The following is a 20221-nucleotide window of genomic DNA, read 5'->3' as shown; positions in this document are numbered from 1 at the left end:
TTCCAGTATAGTTAACATACAGCATTGTATTAGTTTCAGGCATACAACATAGTGCTTCCACAACTGTAACATTACTTGGTGCTCATCAAGATGAGCATCCTGTTAATCCTCATCACCTATGTCCCGCATGCCCCCTGGCCACCTCCCCTACAGTAACCCTCTGTTCTCTATACTGAGGAGTATGATTTTTTGTTTTGTCTTTTTGTTTTATTTCTTAAATTCCACACATAAGCAAAATTATGTGGTATTTGTCTTCCCCTGACTGACTGACGTCACTTAGTCTTATACTCTGTAGATCCATCCACAGTGGCTGCACCAGTTTGCATTCCTGCCAGCAGGACAAGAGGGTTCCTTTTTCTCCCCATCCTTGCCAACACTTGTTTCTTGTTCTTTAGCCATTCTGACAGTTATGAGATGGTATCTTACTATGGTTTTGATTTGCGTCTCCCTGATAATGGGTGATTTTGAGCATCTTTTCCTGTGTCTGTTGGCCATCTGGATGTCTACTTTGGAGAATGTTCGTGTCTTCTGCCCCATTTTTAAATTAGTTTGTTTATTTTTTGAGTGTTGAGTTGTATCAGTTCTTTGTGTGTTTTGGATACTAACCCCATACCGGGTATGTCGGTTGTAAATACCATCTTCCATTCAGTAGGTTGCCTTGTAGTTTTGTTGATTACTTCCTTCACTGTGCAGAAGATTTTTATTTTGATGTAGTTCCAGTGATTTATTTTGGCTTTTATTTCGCTTGCCTTAGGAGACATCTAGAAAGAAGTTGTTATGGCTGATGTATGAGAAATTACTGCCCATGCTCTCTTCTAGGATTTTTATAGTTTCAGGTCTCACATTTAAGTCTTTAATCCATTTTGAGTTTATTTGTGTGCATGATATAAGAAGGTGGGCCAGATTCACTCTTTATTTATTTTGGTGGGGCACGAGTTGGGGAGAGGGGAAGGCGGGAAGGGAGAAACAGAATCCCCGCTGAATGTACACCCTGATGCCAGGACCCCGGGATCATGACCTGAGCCGAAGGCAGACATTTAACCAACTGAGCCACCCAGGCACCCCAACCAGATTCACTCTTTAAAATGTAGCTGTTCTGTTTTCACAACACCGTTTGTTAGAGAAACTTTTTCCCATTGCATATTTTTGCCCTCCTTTGTCAAAAATTAATTGGTCATATAGTCGTGGGTTTGTTTCTGGACTCTCTGTTCTGTTCTGTTGATCTGTGTGTCTGTTTTTGTGCCAATACCATACTGTTTTGATTACTTTGACTTTGCAGTATAGCTTGAAATCTGGGAAATTGTGATACTTCTAGCTTTGTTTTTCTTTCAAGGTCTTTTGTGGTTCCATACAAATTTTAGGAATATTTGTTCTAGTTCTGTGAAGAATGCTGTTGGTATTTTGGTAAGGATTGCATTAAATCTGCAGATTGCTTTGGTTAGTGTAGACATTTTAACAATATTTGTTCTTCCAATCAATGAGCATAGAATATCTTTCCATTTGTTTGTGTTACCTTCAATTTCATCATTGTTTTATAGTTTTCAAAGTACAGGTTTTCACCTCCTTGGTTAAGTTTATTCCTGGGTATTTTATTATATTTGTTGCAATTTTAAATGGGATTGCTTTCTTAATTTCTTTTTCTGTTGCTTTATTATTACTGTATAGAAATGCAACCAGGGGTACATGGGTGGCTGAATCAGTTAAGTGTCTGACTCTTAATCCCACCTCAGGTCTTGATCTCAGGGTTGTGGTTTCAAGCCCAGTGTGGAGCCTACTTAAAATAAAAATAATAATAATAAAGAAATGCAACAGACTTCTGTATATTGATTTTATATTCTATGACCTTACCAAATTCATTTATCAGTTCTAGTAGGTTTTTTTGGTAGAATCTTTAGGGTTTTCTATATATGGTATTATGCCATCCACAAAATAGTGAAAATTTTACTTCTTTCTTACCAGTTTGGATGCTTCTTATTCCTTTTTCTTATCTGATTGAGGGCTAGGACTTCTAGTACTGTGTTGAATAAAAACTTCCTCATCTTATTCCTGGTCTCAGGGGAAAGCTCTCAGTTTTTCACCATTAAGTATGTTAGCTCTTTCATTTTTGGTTTTTCATATATGGCCTCTACTATGTTGAGGAATGTTCTCCTTTATTTATTTTTTTTTAAAGATTTTATTTATTTATATGACAGAGATCACAAGTAGGCTGAGAGGCAGGCAGAGAGAGAGAGGAGGAAGCAGGCTCCCTGTGGAGCAGAGAGCCTGATGTGGGGCTCGATCCCGGGACCCTGGGATCATGACCGGAGCTGAAGACAGAGGTTTAACCCACTGAGCCACCCCGGTGCCCCGAATGTTCTCCTTTAAACCTACTTTCTTGAGGGGTTTTATCATGAATGGATATTGTACTTTGTCAAATGCTTTTCCTCCATTTATTGAAATGATCTCATTGATGTGTGATGTATCACATTGATTGATTTACAAATATTGAAATACCTTTGTATCGTGGAAATAAATCCCACTTGATCATTTAAAAGTATTGTTGGATTTGGTTGCTAATATTTGTTGAGGTTTGTTGCATCTATGTTTATCAGAGATAGTGGCCTATAGTTCTCTTTATCTGATTTTGGCTTTAGGGTAATGCCTGCCTCATAGAATGAGTTTTGAAGTTTTCCTGCCTCTTCTATTTTTTGGAATAATTTGAGAAGACTAGGTATTAACGCTTCTTCAGAAGCGTTTTTCTTTGGTAAAATTCACTTGTGAAGCCGTCTGGTCCTGGACTTTGAGAATTTTTTTTGTTTCTGATTCAATTTCATTTCTGGTAATCAGTCTGTTCAAATTTTCTATTTCTTCCTGAATCAGTTTTGGGAGGTTATATGTTTCTAGGAATTTGCCCATTTCTTCTGGGTGGTCCAATCCGTTGGCATGTAATTTCTCATAATATTCTCTTACAGTCCTTTGAATTTCTGTGGTGTCAGTTGTTTTTTCTTCTCTTTCATTTCTGGTTTTGTTTATTTGACTCCCCCTGCCTTTTTGATGAGTCTAGGTAAAGGGTTATCAATTTTGTTCATCTTTTCAAATAACCAGGTCCTGGTTTCATTGATTTGTTCTATTGGTTTTTAAAGTTTCCGTTTTTTTAGTTTCTGCTCTAATCTTTATTATTTCCTTCATTCTACTGGTTTGGGGTTTTGTTTGTTCTTTTTTTTTTAGTTCCTTTAGGTATAATGTTAGGTGGTTTTTTGAAATTTTTCTTGCTTCTTGAATTAGGCCTGTATTCTTATAAACTTCCCCCTTAGAATAGCTTTTGCTGCATCCCAAAGGTTTTGGACCAGTGTATTTTCATTTGTTCCCATGTATTTTTTTATTTCCTCTTTGATTTCTGGGTTGACCCATTCATCGTTTAGTAGCATGTTATTTAATCCCCATGCAGTTGTGCTCTCTCCAGATTTTTTCTTGTGGCTGATTTCTAATTTGTAGCACTGTGATCAGAAAAGATATATGGTGGGGCACCTGGGTGGCAAAACTGGTTGGACATCCAACTTTCAGTTTCAGCTCAGGTCATGATCTTGGGGTGTCAGGCTCTGCACTTAATGTGGAGTCTGCTTGGGTTTCTCTCTTCCTCTTCCTTGGCCCCTTCCACTTGTATACTTTCTCTCTCTGAAGTAAATAAATCTTAAAAAAAAAAAAAAAGATACATGGTATGACTGATCTTTTTGAATTTGTTGAGACTTGTTTTGTGGCCTAAAATGTGATCTCTTCAGGAGACTGTCCCATGTGCAGTTGAAAAGAATGTGTATTCTGCTGTTTTAGGATGGAATGTTCCAAATATATCTGTTACATCCATCTGGTCCAATGTGTTATTCAAAGCCACTGTTTCCTTGTTGATTTTCTGTTTGGATGATCTGTCCATTGATATAAGTAGGGTTATGCATATGGTTTTAAAATATCAAATAGGGGGCATCTGGGTGGCTCAGTGGGTTAAGCAGCTGCCTTCAGCTCAGGTCATGATCTCAGGGTCCTGGGATAGAGCCCCGCATCGGGCTTTCCGCTCGGCAGGGAGCCTGCTTCCTCCTCTTTCTCTCTGCCTGCCTCTCTGCCTACTTGTGATCTCTCTCTGTCAAATAAATAAATAAAATCTTAAAAAAATATATCAAATAGGCCTAGAAAAATTTTTAATTAAAATGGAACAGTCCCTTTTTCCATCCCTTCTACACAAATCACCCCGTTTCCCTCCCCATTCTCTGTGGTCCACCACACCCTTTTCACTTTTTCTGCTATTTCTTATTATTTAACTCTATGTTTCTAAATAATGCTTCTGTTGCAGCTTCCTGACTCACCAATTTTAGATATTATCTGCTGACTTCCTATCATGACACACAAAATTTCTCTCTCTTATCCTGTACCCATGTTTCCTTCTTCCCATAGAGTTGGACCATAACTTTTATTTAATCCAATCTTAATTGTTTCTATTATTATGAATATGTAAATATTAATTCTTCAGAACCAAGTAGTATGCCATAGTTAAAATCCTTTTTTTGTATTTTTTGTCTCAATTTTTCATTTGCACTATCTTCATTATGCCCACTGTAGTTCTTTTCACATCCTCCTTTCCAAGTTTTCAAACAATCAAACCTGTCAAAGAATGTATCAATTTTTTTTTTCCCCTTGAAGACTTCTCTTCAGCCCACCATTCAGCTATTATCATGCTGCTGCATTTGGAGAATTTGATTTAATTCTCTCATACTGTGTTTCTTATCTCCTGGGTTCTCTGTCATCCACTGATTCACTTTTATATTTTAATGGGTCATATTTTCCAGTAGCTTTTAAATAAAGCATACACTGGGGGGTGCCTGGGTGGCTCAGTGGGTTAAGCCTCTGCCTTCAGCTCAGGTCATGATCCTAGGGTCCTGGGATCGAGCCCGGCATTGGGCTCTCTGCTCAGCAGGGAGCCTACTTCCCCTTCTCTCTTTGCCTGCCTCTCTGCCTACTTGTGATCTCTCTCTGTCAAATGAATAAAATCTTAAAAAAAAAAAAAAGCATACATCGGAAGTACATTGCGATCATCTTGCATGAAATCTATTCTACCCATATAGCCTAATGATAATTAGACCAAGTATAGAAGTGTATTCTGAAAACATTTTTATCCAGAATTCCGAAGCAGTCGGTCCATGATCTTTGCCAGGAGTCTAACCTTTGTATGAAAACTACCTCTACCTGTCCAGAAAACTTGAGCATTTGATCTTTTCCTTAGTATTCTTAAATTTTAGAATAATGTGTATATTTTTCCTGTAATTGTTCTAGCCATTCAGGGGTTCTTTCAGTCTGGAAGCTCATGGTTTTTAGTTCTGGGAATTTTCATTGCATTTCTTTGATAATTTTGTCCCCAGGATTTTCTTATTTTCTTAGTAGAGTTTTTTGATCTTCCAAATTAATCCTCTGATTTTCTCATTCTCTTTTTAAAGATTTTATTTATTTATTTGACAGAGACAGCAAGAGAGGGAACACAAGCAGAGGGTGTGGGAGAGGAAGGAGCAGGCTTCCTGCTGAGCAGGGAGCCCAATGTGGGGCTTGATCCCTGGAGCCCCAGATCATGTCCTGAGCTAAAGGCAGACGTTTAATAACTCAGCCACCCAGATGCCCCTCATTTCTTCATTTTCTTCATATAATCCCACTTCTAGCCTTTCTATTTTGGGGAAATTTCCTTAATTTTTTAAAGATTTTATTTTTAAGTATGGCTCAGTCAGTTAAGCATCTGACTCTTGATTTTGGCTGAGGACATGATCTCAAGGCTGTGAGACTGAGCTCCACATCAGGCTCCACACTGGGTATGGGTCTTTTTTAAAAAATATATTTTATTTATTTATTTGACAGAGAGAGAGAGATCACAAGTAGGCAGAGAGGCAGGCCAAGGGAGATGGAGAAGCAGGCTCCCCACTGAGCAGAGAGCCCATGCGGGGCTCGAGCCCAGGACCTGAGCCCCCAAGGCAGAGGCTTAACCTGCTGAGCCACCCAGGTGCCCTGGGCATGGATCTTGCTGAAGTTTCTCTCTCTCTCTCTCTCCTTTTGCTCCTTACCCCCACTCCTCTCTCTAAATAAATAAATAAATAAATAAATATATATATATATATATATATATATATATATGTGTAGTTTGTTTGTTTGGTTGTTTTTTTTTGTTTTTTTAAGTCATCTCTACATCCAGTATGGGACTGGAGCTCAAACTTACAACCCCAAGATCAAGAGTTACCTGCTCTACCAAGTGAGCCAGCCAGGCGCCCCTTAATAGGTGTAGTCTTTTTTTTTTTTTTTTTTCTTTTAAGTAAACTCTACCCTCAGCCTGGGCTCAAACTCACAAGGCTTGATCAAGAACTTCTACCAACTGACCAAGCCAGGTAGTCCCTCAGATTTCCTTAGTCTTAACTTCCAGTCATTGAAAATTTGTCCTAGATTTCTAAGAGCTGTTTGTTGTTGTCTATTCCTTCTCCCCGACCCCTTAAGTATATCCTGTCCTTATATGAGGTAGAAGTTTATTTCTTACTTACATGAAATGAATTCTGAGGGGGGACAGTCCAGGGCTGAGAATATGTGATCCTACCAGGGTCCAAACTCCTATCCTGCCCTCCGATCAACCTAGCGCCTGTCTTCCATCCTTTTGGTGAGCCTGTCACCCTTCATGGTTGCCGGGGAGAAGGAAGGATGCTTCCTAGTTGAGCCTGTTAAGCATACATAACACAATAGCCAGAACTTATTTTGCTGCAGCCAAACCTAGCTAAATAAGAGGCTGGAAAACATATGCTAATGTATTTGAGGCTGCAGCGTTCCCATATATAAATAAGGAGGAAGGGAGAGGGTGGGTGTTGAGACAGGCACCTTGAGTTGAACCTGCTACAAAACTCAAACCTCTGCATGGCCATAAGAAATCAGTCTCCTGGGATTTTTCCAGCTTTAGAGTGGTGGGAGCACGTTTATCTTGGCACAACGGCCGAACAGCTTTCCAGGCAGATTGGAAGGCTTCTTTTTTATCAGGGTCAACTAACTTTTTCTTAAAGGGCCAGGTAGTAAATATTTTAGGCTTTGTGGACCAGATGGTTTCTGTCACAGCTATTCAGCTCTGTCACTGTAGTTGGAAAGCAACCATAGATAATATGTAAACAAATAGGTGTTGGCTGTATTCAGTAAAAACTTCATTTACCAAAACAGGTGGCCTGCCGTGAGCCCTCGATTGCCAATCTCTCTTTTCTGTCATGGTTTTATGTATGCCACTTATGAAGGTCTTAGTGCCCATATAGCAACAGTGTATGATTCTTCACTTTTCTCCTGTCTTATCCTTACTGCAGTGATAGACCTGGACCCACTGGAACAAAAAGGCCGAAGGCAGTTTCTGTTCGCCATGCTGAAGAAACAAGATCCAGAGCAAGGACGGTAAGCATCTGCATTCCACTTTGAAAGCAGGGAGATATTATCCACCCAGGAATTCAGTTGGTTTTGCACTGATATTGAATATTCTAATAACTTCTTTTGTATTAGCTTACTGGGTGGATTTCTCATCTCCTTGAGGCTAATTCATGTTTGCAGCCACCTGATAAACTAGATGAATCTCATCGGTGTAGTTCCTCTCTCACCCGCGCCAGCCCCTGATGACACTGCTTTTGTGACAGCAAATACTTGAATACTGACAGTGCTCTGTAAGGAATGGACAAAACCCTTTGACATTCTCAGATAATTTATATCTCACACAGTACCATTACCAAATATTACATCTTTATTATAGTAATTTCATATTTAGTTTTTTTTTTTAAGATTTTATTTATTTGACAGACAGAGATCACAAGTAGGCAGAAAGGCAGGCAGGGGTGGTGGGAAGCAGGCTCCCCACCGAGCAGAGAGCCCGATGTGGGGCTCGATCCCAAGACCCTGGGATCATGACCTGAGCCAAAGGCAGAGGCTTTAACCGACTGAGCCACTCAGGGGCCCCCATATTTAATTTTTTTAAAGAAAACTCCCAGCATGGAGCCCAAGGCAAGGCTTAAACTCATGACCCAGAGATCTAGACCTGAGCTGAGATCAAGTGCTGGATGCTTCATTGACTGAGCCACCCAGGCCCCTACATGTTCAGACTTTTAAAATTATTTCTTTACAGGATTACTTTGACGTAACTGAAGTAAATTCAAGGTGTACTATCAATTTTAGGGACGTGTCCCTGTTATTCCTCTGGTGTGAAGAGGCCTCGATTTAGAAGCTCCCAATGAAATGCACAGGACATAGTTATACTAAGAAAATTACTCACCATTCAGCTGAAATTTGAAATTCAAATTTAAGTGGGCATCTCTTTGAATTTTTTTTTTTGCTTTTGGCAAGATCTAGCAATGTTGCCTCCTTTTAAAGTGTGTGGGTAAGAAATAATACAGGGCTGGTGTTTTAGCCCAATAAATTTGTTTAATTTGCATTTACTTTGTCTCCAGTTAGTCATAGAAAGGACTGAAGAAGGAGCCACAGAAATAAATAGTGCATCTGACTTCAGTGTCACTGTGTACTTAAACAGATAGAAGCTGACTGGTGACTTCTGAAAATGTAAAGCATTTTGTTTGTTTCCCTTCTGCATCAATATTGAATGTAGTTATTTTCCGTTTTTCTCTCAGCATTCCTAGAATACTTTCTTCCTTCATTTCCTTACAGTGGTAGCTTTTTCCCTTTTCTTTTTGTAACCTATTCAATTTTAGATTTCGATTGATGTACAGCAGACAGAACATTGGCTTTGTAATCAGAGAAAGCCTGGTTTTGAATCCTGGCTCTTCCACTTACTAGCTCTGTGAATTTTGAATATTACTTGGCTTGAGGGTTTCTGTGAGGATACAACTGAAATAATTAATGTAGTTTATCTAAAGCATCTTGGCGGGCACCTGGGTGGTTGGCTCAGTCAGGTAGGCATCTGATGCTTGCCCTCAGCTCAGGTCTTGATCTCAGAGTTGTGAATGAATGAATGAATGAATGAAAAAACGACAAATGAATGAATGCATGCATTTGGTATTGTGCCCTGTACCTAGAAAGGTGAAAATTGTTCAGGTAGTTAGCACAGTCCCTTTGCATTGTTGTAGTTCTCGGTAAGGATACAGAAGCATCATCACAAATGGATATTACTTTGTGAGCTAAGAATGGGTCACTTTCAGAAGAATTTCTTCTTTTTAGCTTCATTCTGTTTAGCTGTGATTTTAAGTCCTATTTTTAGTCCTATTCTTGTTCACTTAGCACTATTAGTCCCCAGTATTGCTTTTAAAAAAATTAATAGGGATACAGAATGTCCAGAATAGGCAAACCCAGAGAGACAGAAAGTCAACTGGTGGTCTCCTGGAGACTAAAACACACTGTGTTTTTACTAAATTTACTAAAACACACTAAACTGTACACTTTAAAATGGTTAAGATGATGAATTTATGTGTGCATTTTATCTCAAAAAAATCGAGTTTCTAGATTGTTGTATCCTTCTTCGCTGAGTTGAGTCAGGAGAATAATGAGTGCGGTGGACTCTGGGCTGCTCGTGGGCGCTGTGCCCTGCACTCTGGTGCCGTCTCCAGACATACAACTCATAGGAATACACTTTTTATATGTTTTGTAATTCTGTATTCCATCTGTTTTCCTTTGCTCTGGCTTGATACCCAACTTTTATTTAGAAATCTAAGAACTCTTCTAATTCTCCTATAATCTTGATTTTTGTGCAATACCTTCACTGTCCATGACACATCTTTCATCAGAGTTGTAAGCTATCTTAGAAGCATCCTATATGAATAGGTTTCTTTTTTAAAGATTTTATTTATTTATTTGACAGAGAGAAGCAGCAGTTAGAAGGAGAGGGAGAAGCAGGCTCCCTGCTGATCAGGGAGGCCGATGCAGGGTCTAGATCCCAGGACTCACGGATCACGACCTGAGTGAAGGCAAACACTTAACCACTTAACCTACTGAGCCACCCAGGTGCCCCTATCTGAACAGGTTTGAGACAGCTTGATCAACTGTGTCATCTCGAGTCTTAGTTCCCTCTTTTCCAGACCTGTCATTCCTTTAAAATACACCAGTTCCTTCTCTTTTGCCATTACAGTTATGTAAGATGAAGGCCAGGGAAAACTGATTCAGGGAAAACACTGTATAATTTATGATTACCTTTATCATTATATATGTATTTTAAACCTTACAGCATCAACAGTACTGAGTTAAATGGAATTTTTCCTTTAGTTTAAAGTTTACAGTGGTAAGTGATCCTCTGGACGATGAAAAGAAAGAATGTCAAGAAGTAGGATATGCGTTTCTGGAACTGTGGCAGATCATGCAATCGGGAAGAGACGGTGTAGAGCAAGAGCTAGAGAGTGAGTAATAAACGTTCATGCTTCTCTGTTTCACTTTTTTCTAAGGGAATCAGCCTAATCACAAATTCTCTTCCGATTTTACCTTCAGTATATAATTACCACTATGAAGGTGATGATACAAACTGGATCCAAACCCAGTTTGTATATTTAATATTGAAATAACTGTAGCTGTATTTATTTCTAGATCGAGCATGAGTAGTCAGTTGTATATTTTAGCCTATGTGTCTCATGACAACCAGAATACAATCTTTTATGAAAATCTCCAGTGTTTGAAATAGGGGTATTTTGAAAAGACCAATTCTTTTAATTTCAAATTTCAACATCAGAATTTCTGATTTATCGTAAGCATATAAGGTTTGTAAAGACAGCAAATACCCTCCGCTTTTTTTTGGAAGATTGATTTATTTGACAGACGGAGATCACAGATAGGCAGAGAGGCAGGCAGAGAGAGGGGAAGGGAATCAGGTTCCCTGCTGAGCAGAGAGCCAGATGTGGGGCTTGATCCCAGAACCCCGGAATCATGACCTAAGCCGGAGGCAGAGGCTTTAACCCACTGAGCCACCCAGGCGCCCCAACACCCTCTCGTTGTAATGTGCGACCCTTCCCCTAGTCTCTTTAACACTCACTCACCTACTCCCTCACACACCTCATGGTATTTGTTACTGAGTTTTTTGGGGTGAGGTTTTTTTTTTTTTAGTTACCAAATCTTAACCATCCTGCTTCAGAAAAGTTTTGACTACATCCCCACTTCCACCCCATTTCCATCTGCTACAGTGTTTCTTTACAGAAAGTTTGATCACCACCTTCTTCTTAAATCTGTTTTTAACATTGTTTGCTGCAAGACTGGCATGCTTGAAAAATATCTGCGTTTGGATGCCTTTAGGTGGGCCTGTTCTGTCCAGTCCCACTGCTCTTAACCCTGTGTGTCTGGGATTTCACACTTACCTTATCTGCAAGGCTGTAGTAGGGTCTGAAAATTAGCCACTAGACCAAAGGTTTTCAAACTGCCAGTCCTTACCAACCAAATAATGGATAGTGAAATTAAATTAGTAAGTCATGACCAGAACTGAGGGGGAAAAAACTGTAGAAAATATGAGTGCTCTGCACACAGATAATTTTGTGACACTTTCTTACGTACATGTGTACTGAGTCATGATATAAAATTATAATGAGAGTTGAGGGATACTTTTTAGACCAGGGGCTACAGAGTTCAAACTAGCTGGTAGGTAGATAAGATTCTTCATTTTATTCCTCTAGTACCTTACCAGCTGAGGTACTGGGCAAGTCATGTAACCTCTCTATGCAGGTTTCCTCAACTGCAAAAGGAGAATAGCGTTGCTCCCTCACAGGCTTGTCCAGAGGATTGAGGGACTGCTTAAGTGAAGGCTTGTGGGAGAGGAATATTTAGGACAGGGTTGGCTCCCTGGCACAGGGCGAGTGTGGTCTCTGTCACCTGTTTTTTAACTTGTACTCCCAAGTTCGATGCCTGTCCTCATTCCCCAGACATGCTGCACTCTTCCTGGCTTCAGTGCCCTTTGTAGAGAAGAAACATCCCCTGAAGCCTTTTCTGGTCAGGACTTCGACATTTCTTTAAAAAAAATTTTTTTTTTAAAGATTTTATTTATTTATTTGACAGAGAGAGATCACAAGTAGACAGAGAGGCAGGCAGAGAGAGAGAGAGGGAAGCAGGCTCCCTGCCGAGCAGAGAGCCCTACGTGGGACTCGATCCCAGGACCCTGAGATCATGACCTGAGCCGAAGGCAGCGGCTTAACCCACTGAGCCACCCAGGCGCCCCAGGACTTCAACATTTCTAAAGCCAATGAATATGTCTCAATTATTTTGATTTTTTTAATCATCAAAAGAAAAATTTATAGTAATTTATTTTGGCTGCCCTTCCTTCCACTCAGGCTTTAATCATGTTGGCCTGATTTCAAAGACAAAACACTGCTTTCTATCCCTGCAGCTCTCTTTTCTCTTAGCACTTTCAAACTCTGCTCCTTAAAATATTTTCTGTTCTGGCTATGCCTACACTGTTCAGTTAAGATCAAGTTTTCATGGGGCGCCTGGATGGCTCAGTGGTTTAAAGCCTCTGCCTTCAGCTCAGGTCATGATCCCAGGATCCTGGGATCAAGTCTCACATGGGCTCTCTGCTCAGCAGGGGACTGCTTCCCCCCTCTCTCTGCCTGCTTCTGTGCCTACCTGTGGTCTCTGTCAAATAAATAAAATCTTTATTAAAAAACTAATGATCAAAAAAAACCAACAAATGATCAAGTTTTCATCCAAATGTTTTATTGACTCTGTTCTTACCAATTTTCCTAACTTCCCAATCCAGTTGGTTTCCTTATTCATCCTACTTGACCTTTCTTAATCTCTAAAATTAAAGCTCATTCTCCTTTTTAAATGCCATTCTCAGGCACCTGGGTGGCTCAGTTGGTTGGATGTCTGCCTTTGGCTTGGGTCATGATTCCAGGGTTCAGAGATCAAGTCCCACATCAGGCTCCCTGAGTCTGCTTCTCCCTCTTCCCTGGGGTGCACACTCTATCAAATAAAGGAGTAACATCTTTAAGGGGAAAAAATACATACATGCATGCCATTCTCCCATTTTTACACCATTTGACTTTCCATATCACTCTATGGGGGATCCTTCTGTTTCTTCACAGGGTCTTCCACCTGGATGCTTAACAATGGAGCCACCAAAGGCACCCCGTATATATACAGAGCTTCACTTCTGCCACTTCTTGTAGCTTTCTAAACTTGTCATGTTCTCATGTCTTGGCCTGTGCTTATGATATCTTAAAGACTTAGCTCAGGGACTGTCTCTAGAAAGCCTTTTCTGATTCCTCCATCCTGGCTTAGGTGCCACTTCTGTGTGTTCCCAAAGTACCCAGAGTTTTCATCAGAGCACTTCGCATCCTGTACTGTGCTCTCCCTTCTTTTCCGCTAGATTGTGCCCCCTGTGAGGGAATGACTTTTAGTATCACCATCCCCCCACACAGCACATGGCAGTTAGGTAAGTATTTTCTAATTGAACAGTGCTGCCACCTGACCTGTTTGCCTTTCCTCTCCCAACAGTTGTCAGCCCTGGAGACCAGGTCACCCAAATAGGAAGGCTGAAGGTGTCCCTTCAAGCTGCAGCCGCCCTCCAGGCTATTTACAAGGAGATGACAGAAGATACGTTTTCATGATGGAGCAAGTACTAGTCCATTCTAAACTTTCTGAGGGAACCATAGTAAAAAGTCTCTTATAAAGTAACTTGCTATACCATGCATTTGGTTTACTGTGCTGTCTGGTATCTCTCAACCTAATGACAAAAGCTTAGAAGGATGAAAAGCCAATTTCTGTGACCCTCCCCCGACAAAGGCATTATTGTCTAACGTCTCAACACTTTCCCAAGTGAGAAGCAGGCCTGCTTTCAGGAACTGCAAAAGAATGTTCACAAAAGGGGAGTTTACAACAACAAAACCACCACCAAGAAAAAAAAAAAAAAAAAAAACCACAGTTTATTTATCTTTTAGTTCTTCCAAAATTGAAAATATCAAGTCCTACTGCTAAGGAGAAAAATAACAAACAAACAAATAAAATCCAAAACCCCTCCCCCCCTCTTCTCTTAAAGTCACAGAACACAGAAGGAACTGCAGTGGGACAGGTGAGTGCAGAGAACCAGGAGGGGGAGGATGGTGAGATAAACTCCCCAAATACTTAAAAAGCTGTTCAACAGAAACTGTGATAAATACACGACAATGCAAGACCAAGTAAAAATAAGGAGCAGCAGTGACGAGAGGCTGTGTTGTAGACGTGGCCTCCCTTCCTCTTCTCTTTTCTCATCGGTATTCTAGGCCCCAGGCATGACCTGCCCCTTCCAGATCTCAATGTTGATTTCTCTGAGCCTCCTTCTAGGTTTCACTAGAAGTAGTACGTGAGGCACAACCATTCTTCCTCAGATACATCAGAAAAGAAACAGTGGTAATTTTGCTCCTACCATGGTACCATGGGTGAATTTGTGAGGAGGAGGAAACCGAGCCAGGGAGTGCCACTGCTTCTTAGGTCATCCAAGGCAAGGCAGCAGACACACCTCTATCTGTGTGAAGCCAAAAAGCAGGAAACTCAGACGGAGTTACCAGCCGGATCTGCCTCACTAGCACAGGTGGTATGATTTATCACAACTTTTAGCAAATTCCAACAACCTTTTCTTGAGTACTGCAAAGATGGGACGTAGAGAGATGTGAGGAAGGTCATGGCAGTAGGGTAGAATGGAGGCTCGGATCTGCTGGTCAAGAACCATGGTACAGGTAGTTAGGGGTCACCTTGTACCAATGTCTTGGAAATACAGCTCTGAGACATCAGAGAATAAGATGTCAGAAGCCATCGATGTCCTGGCAGAAGGTGGCAGGAAGAGAGAGGAATGAAACGGTACTTATTAACAGTGGAAGCCTCTGCCCTTCTTCAAGAACACCTCCTCCCTCGCCATCTGGATGGGGCCACTGGCACGTGTCCTGGTGGGCCTGGAATTCCCCGAGTAGATTGGTCCACACAAATGGCCCCCTAAACCCATAAACACAAATGGCCAAACTTCAAAAGGAAAAAAAAAAAAAAAAAAAAAAAAAGGAAAAATACAGTTTCTATGTCATGTAAAATTTGTAGGGGTTGGCTGGATAAAGAATGGAACTGAGGACCAAAGTTCAGAAGTTACTTCCTCTTTTTCTTGGGGGGTGCAGAGCTGTGTCTGGAACCACGGTTAGAGCCACGGCCTGAACTGTGCACAGACGCCTTCCTCTTCCGGCTCATACTTCGACTCTGTTCTTCTTCTTCCTCGTAACGACTTTCACGGTCCGCTAAATAGGAGAAAGGCATTACTAGTTAGTGACAGGTTAGCGTTGATACCCAATAGTACATGACAGTATGCACCACTACAATGTGCACTCTGCCATCAAACTTAGGTTTAATCTGTTAGTCCCTTCTTGGTTGTGTGATTTTGGGCAAGTACCTAACTTTTCTGAGCCTTGTATGATGGAAAATTATTTTATGATTAAATAAGGCAATCTATGTGAAGTACCTATCCCAATGCTTGGGATCCAGTAGATAATATTTCCTTTTCACCTTTAACTTGTATCAGAGTAATTAAACTGGTATTACAAAAACAGTCCCAACCCAGAGGAGGTCCACAACATTAAACTATTACAGGACTTAGATTTGGAAACTGGACGGCCTAATTCTGGAGCCTTTCCATGGCTATCCCAGCTATGGGTCTGGGAAGAAAGCATCCGTTACAGAGTCACGCCGCTTGGAAGAGTGTGGACACATTCCAGAGTTTATCTGCTCCTCTGATAAGGCTGCAGCTATAACTCCACATGAGTTTTATAGTGTTCTTTTGTTATATGTATTAGGCAAATAACATTTCAAAATACTAAAATCTGCTAAAAATTTGCACCTCAAAAATAAGCAACAAACAAAAAATTTACCTTTTCGGGCTTCTTCCTCCAGTTCATCCCAATCCTTTCCACTCTCTTCTTCACTGCCCAATGATTCCTTGGAATAGTCTAAAATAAAATTGATTAAGCATTAGTCTTTAGATAGGAATGGAATGCCAGAATTCTTTCCTCCTTTTTGAGTTTCCAAAAATGACAGCAGGTTAGAAAGCCATGAAAAATTTTTCCTATAGACTAACCTGATTCTTCAGCTTCTGATGAATAATCTTCATCACTATCCTCCTCCTCCTCTTCATAGTCATCCTCTGAAGGATTAAAAGTCTCATCCTCGATTTCAGACTCTGAATCCCCTTCCTCAGCATCACTCCCCTGGTGAGTCAGACAGTGTAATACTATTTACTGGATTTTTTTTCTTTTACATTCAATTAATGAATTAATTTAACCCACTTGGCACACCAACATTATTTCTTTTTTACATTAAAAACAAAAAAAACAAACAAAAAACCAAAAACCCTGAGTGACCAAGAAACAGAAGGGCTAAATTACTGGTAAAGTACAATTAGACAAATATCTAATTCTATTTCTTAAATATTCACTTCACCCTTCCTTACCCAGGAAAATTAACCACAAAAATACACTTGTAATACTGCATTATGCAGAGATGGAAGAACCACTTCTTAGAAAACAATTTTTGCAAAATGTCCTCAAGTTATACCTGAAACTGATATTATGCTATATGTTAATTATACTTCAAATTTTAAAAAAAGTTAAAATGCGCTGAAGAATTTCTTCCCAATACCAAGAAAGAATAATTTTGCAATTTCAAAGAAATCTGAGTGACTACCAATCCCTAATTTATCATCTACCTGTAAAACTACCCTGGAGAAACAACACAGGAAGACCAAGCTCCCACTCGGTCTGGTCCCTTTGGTGTTACTTACATGGCATTTCCTAGCCGCCCGATGGTAATGGGCACCACCATGTACCAGAAAAGAAACCCCACACTCACGCACCTCACCCTCAGGCTCTAGGAAAGACCAGCCACCTTGTTCGAAGAAGCCCTCGGGGTCGTCAACAATGGTCTTCATGATCTTAGTCCAGTTGAGGGACTGTACTCCTTCTGTGTACTTTAGGTCACAGGAACTGAGAAACGGGACAGTATGAAGTCAAAATCAATTCTCTGTATTTTCTGAGAAAGTACTGTGTCATCTTGTTCCTAAGCATCTCTGAATGCAGGTAACCTTTTTCTAAATATAGGATAGCTGACATTCTTTTGCACTATCCCACCAGAACAGACCTTGTAGCTGACATCTCGTCTGCTAGAACCAGCCCTCACCACAGAGCAGCATTCTAATCGAAGCAAGCTTTGTCTCTCGAACAAAGCTCATGTTTTTGTTTTCCATTTTCTTTCTTAAGCACCGACTTCCCTATCCTCCTTTAGCTTTTTCTCCTCCTCAACTATGTTTTCCCCTCTCTGACTCTTATTTGCAAGTAGTTTCAACTTATAACCATTTCTATGATTCTTACTTTCCAGCCCTAATCACTTGCACCACTACAGCTGAGAAACAGTCCTGGCCTTTTGGCGCCGATCCCCCACTGCTTTGTTACGTACTGCTTATTTGGTGCAAGGTCTGTTTGAAGATAGGGATAAGTTTTTTGCTTGTTTATTACCTAAAAAGTGCCCTGTATTAAGACATTTAAGTGACTTTCTTTTACCTACTTCTGTTGAGAAGAGCTCAATCAATTCAAGTGGGCAGGAAGGAAGAGAAAAGGAAACCAAAGAAATGACAACAGCGAGGATCACAACAAGAAACCTTTGACACAAAACCTATCTGCGAACCACTACCATAAGTTCGTCATAGGCACTGGTATCGTATATGCTGTAATTTGTGCTTCTAGACATGGTGGAATAAAATGGACTAGATTCACCTTTTCACTTTAAACAACTAGAAAACCAAATGAGATATGAAACAGCTTTCAGGGTGCCTGGTGGCTCAGTTGGTTAAGCTCAGTTGCCTTCAGCTCAGGTCATGATCCCGGAGTCCTGGGATGGAGCCCCTCATCGGGCTCCCAGCTCCATGGGGAGTCTGCTCCTCCCTCTGACCTTCTCCCCTCTCATGCTCTCTCTCATTCTCTCTCTTTCTCAAATAAATAAATAAAATCTTTTTAAAAAACAAACAAAAAAAGAAACAGCTTTCAAATACTGGGTGAAAAGCAGCACAGGATTATAAAGGAGGAAACATATAGGGTTCTGATTTATAACTGCCTAAGTGTTCTGTCTGGAGGCAGTTCCCAGGTTGCTATGCAGGGAAGGGGAACCCAATCAGAACTGAGAGAAGTATTTGAGGAGGCAGAGACAGCTATAATTTTGAGGCAGGAGTACTGGAGGAGAGTGATAGAAAGATTTCTAGAAATGTGAAGAGGGATCCCCTCCAATCTGTGGGTGAGAACATATCTCCACATGTATGAGAGAAAGCTAAGTAGAGCTGGGCAAAGCAGCACTGGAAAGCAGTAGGCCAGATAATTCCCAGATCTCATGCTGAGCTGGAAATAGTTCCTGTTCCCACCAGCTTCAATGGAAAGACCCTATGACAAACAGTGAATCAGAGTCCTCAAAAGAGTACTGTCCCAGCAACAGGGTAAATTAGTCCTAGACAAAACGTTATTCTGAACCAGCACTGGTGACATCTGAGAACAACTTCTGAAAGACCAAGTGGTATCCAAGTCATTCAACTATACCTACAATGAAATCTAGAGAAAAAGTTAAAACCCAGCACACAAAAATGTGTAGCCACACAGTTTGGCAGTTGATCACAAAATATCAGCCAGGCAAAAAGGCAGAAAAAAAAAATCAGCCAGTGGAACAGACCCAGAAAATACAAAGATGGTGGATGTAAGTATCAGATAATGATGTTTAAAAAGTTATTATAGGGGGGTGGGGTTATGGACATTGGGGAGGGTATGTGCTTTTGGTGAGTGCTGTGAAGTGTGTAAACCTGGCGATTCACAGACCTATACCCCTGGGGATAAAAATATATGTTTATAAAAAATTAAAAAAAAAGTTATTATAAATGAAGGGAGAGAGAAACTGCTGAGAGTGAAGAAACGTGTAATTAGTCTCAGGAAAAAAAAGAGGGGGCAAAAATATTTGAAGAGTAATGGCCCCATTTGTCCTCTCTATATCTCTAGAAAAAGAAAAAAAAATGGATAAAACATTTCTAAATATAATGAAAACCACATATCCCACGGATCTGAGAAGCCCAATGCACACTAAGCAGAATAATCATTTAAAACACAGCAAAGTACCTAATAATCAAACTGCTAAAAACCAATGATACAAATAGAAAATAAATACTCTGAGGAAAAAAGGCAATCTGTACAGAGGTACAAAGAGAGCAGACATCTGAGCAGAAGCAGGTAAGCTGGAAGATGATGGAGCACCATCTTGTAAATATTAAAAAAAAGACTCAACTTACAATTCTATATCCAGCAAAAAACACCTTTCTACAATGAAAGGGAAATAAAGACTTTAAAGAAAAAGCTGAGAGAATCTGTCACCAGAAAACCTGTGTCTCAAATGCTAAGAAGAAGAAGGTTTATGTAGCAAAGAAAAATTAAAGCAGGGGCGCCTGGGTGGCTCAGTGGGTTAAGCCGCTGCCTTCGGCTCAGGTCATGATCTCAGGGTCCGGGGATCGAGTCCCACATCGGGCTCTCTGCTCAGCAGGGAGCCTGCTTCCTCCTCTCTCTCTCTCTCTCTCTGCCTGCCTCTCTGCCTACTTGTAATCTCTGTCTGTCAAATAAAATAAATAAAATCTTTAAAAAAAAAAAAAGAAAGAAAAAAAAAAAAGAAAAATTAAAGCAGACAGAAGGTTGAAACCACACAATGGAGTGAAGAGCACCAGGAATGGTAAATACATGAGTAAATATTGAAGACTTTTTCCCTCATTTTATAAATTAGGAAATAACTGCTTTGGGGCATGAGCCTGGCTCAGTCAGAAGAGCATGCAACTCTTGCTCCTGGGGTCATGAGTTGGGAGTCCCATGTTGGGTGTAGAGATTACTAAAAAAAACAAAATAAAAACAACAACAACAAAAAATCACAAAACAAAACAAACCCAAACCAAAAAAACCCCCAAAAGACTTTAATATACAATCATAAAATTAATCCAAAAGGGAGCATAAAAAAGAGGAGAAAAGCAATGAACAGAGGAGAAAAACCAAGAGCAAGAAAGCAGACTTAAACCCAACCATACTGATAGTTAATGATAAATGTAAATGGTCTCTTTTCACCAACCCAATTAAGAGTAGAATAGATTAAACAAGTAAGACCCAGATATATGTTGTCTCCAATGAAGCCACTTTGAACACAGTCAAGAGTAAAAGGACAAAAAAAAGACACGTCATACAAACACTAACCAAAAAGCTTCTAAAGCTGTAAGTCC

General features: G+C 40.3%; 2 protein-coding genes across 5 annotated transcripts in view; one reads left to right on the top strand and one right to left on the bottom strand.

Moving 5' to 3' along the window:
* RPGRIP1 (RPGR interacting protein 1) overlaps window positions 1-13620 on the top strand; it is a 37311-nt gene extending 23691 nt beyond the window's left edge. For 3 of the 4 annotated variants that reach the window (XM_032343054.1, XM_032343052.1, XM_032343051.1), the window contains exons 10-12: window positions 7335-7419; window positions 10222-10352; window positions 13426-13615. In XM_032343054.1, the coding sequence (XP_032198945.1) occupies window positions 7335-7419; window positions 10222-10352; window positions 13426-13538 (329 nt within the window). In that variant the 3' untranslated portion in view covers window positions 13539-13615. Of the gene's footprint in view, window positions 1-7334; window positions 7420-10221; window positions 10353-13425 lie in introns of all 4 variants that reach the window. The other variant, XM_032343055.1, reaches the window with a different exon arrangement.
* Window positions 13621-13828: 208 nt separating this feature from the next.
* The window catches only part of SUPT16H (SPT16 homolog, facilitates chromatin remodeling subunit), a 39925-nt gene continuing 33532 nt past the window's right edge, over window positions 13829-20221 (bottom strand). Inside the window, exons 23-26 of the mRNA XM_032343050.1 lie at window positions 16793-16922; window positions 16019-16148; window positions 15813-15890; window positions 13829-15185 (exon numbers count right to left, since the gene is read on the bottom strand). Of these exons, the coding sequence (XP_032198941.1) occupies window positions 15040-15185; window positions 15813-15890; window positions 16019-16148; window positions 16793-16922 (484 nt within the window). The 3' untranslated portion in view covers window positions 13829-15039. The remainder of the gene's footprint in view (window positions 15186-15812; window positions 15891-16018; window positions 16149-16792; window positions 16923-20221) is intronic.

The sequence above is a fragment of the Mustela erminea genome, chromosome 5, assembly GCF_009829155.1.
Source record: "Mustela erminea isolate mMusErm1 chromosome 5, mMusErm1.Pri, whole genome shotgun sequence".
In the NCBI taxonomy this organism is placed as follows: domain Eukaryota; kingdom Metazoa; phylum Chordata; class Mammalia; order Carnivora; family Mustelidae; genus Mustela; species Mustela erminea.
Note: the sequence above shows the minus strand (reverse complement) of the source record. Positions and strands in the feature narration are given on the sequence as shown.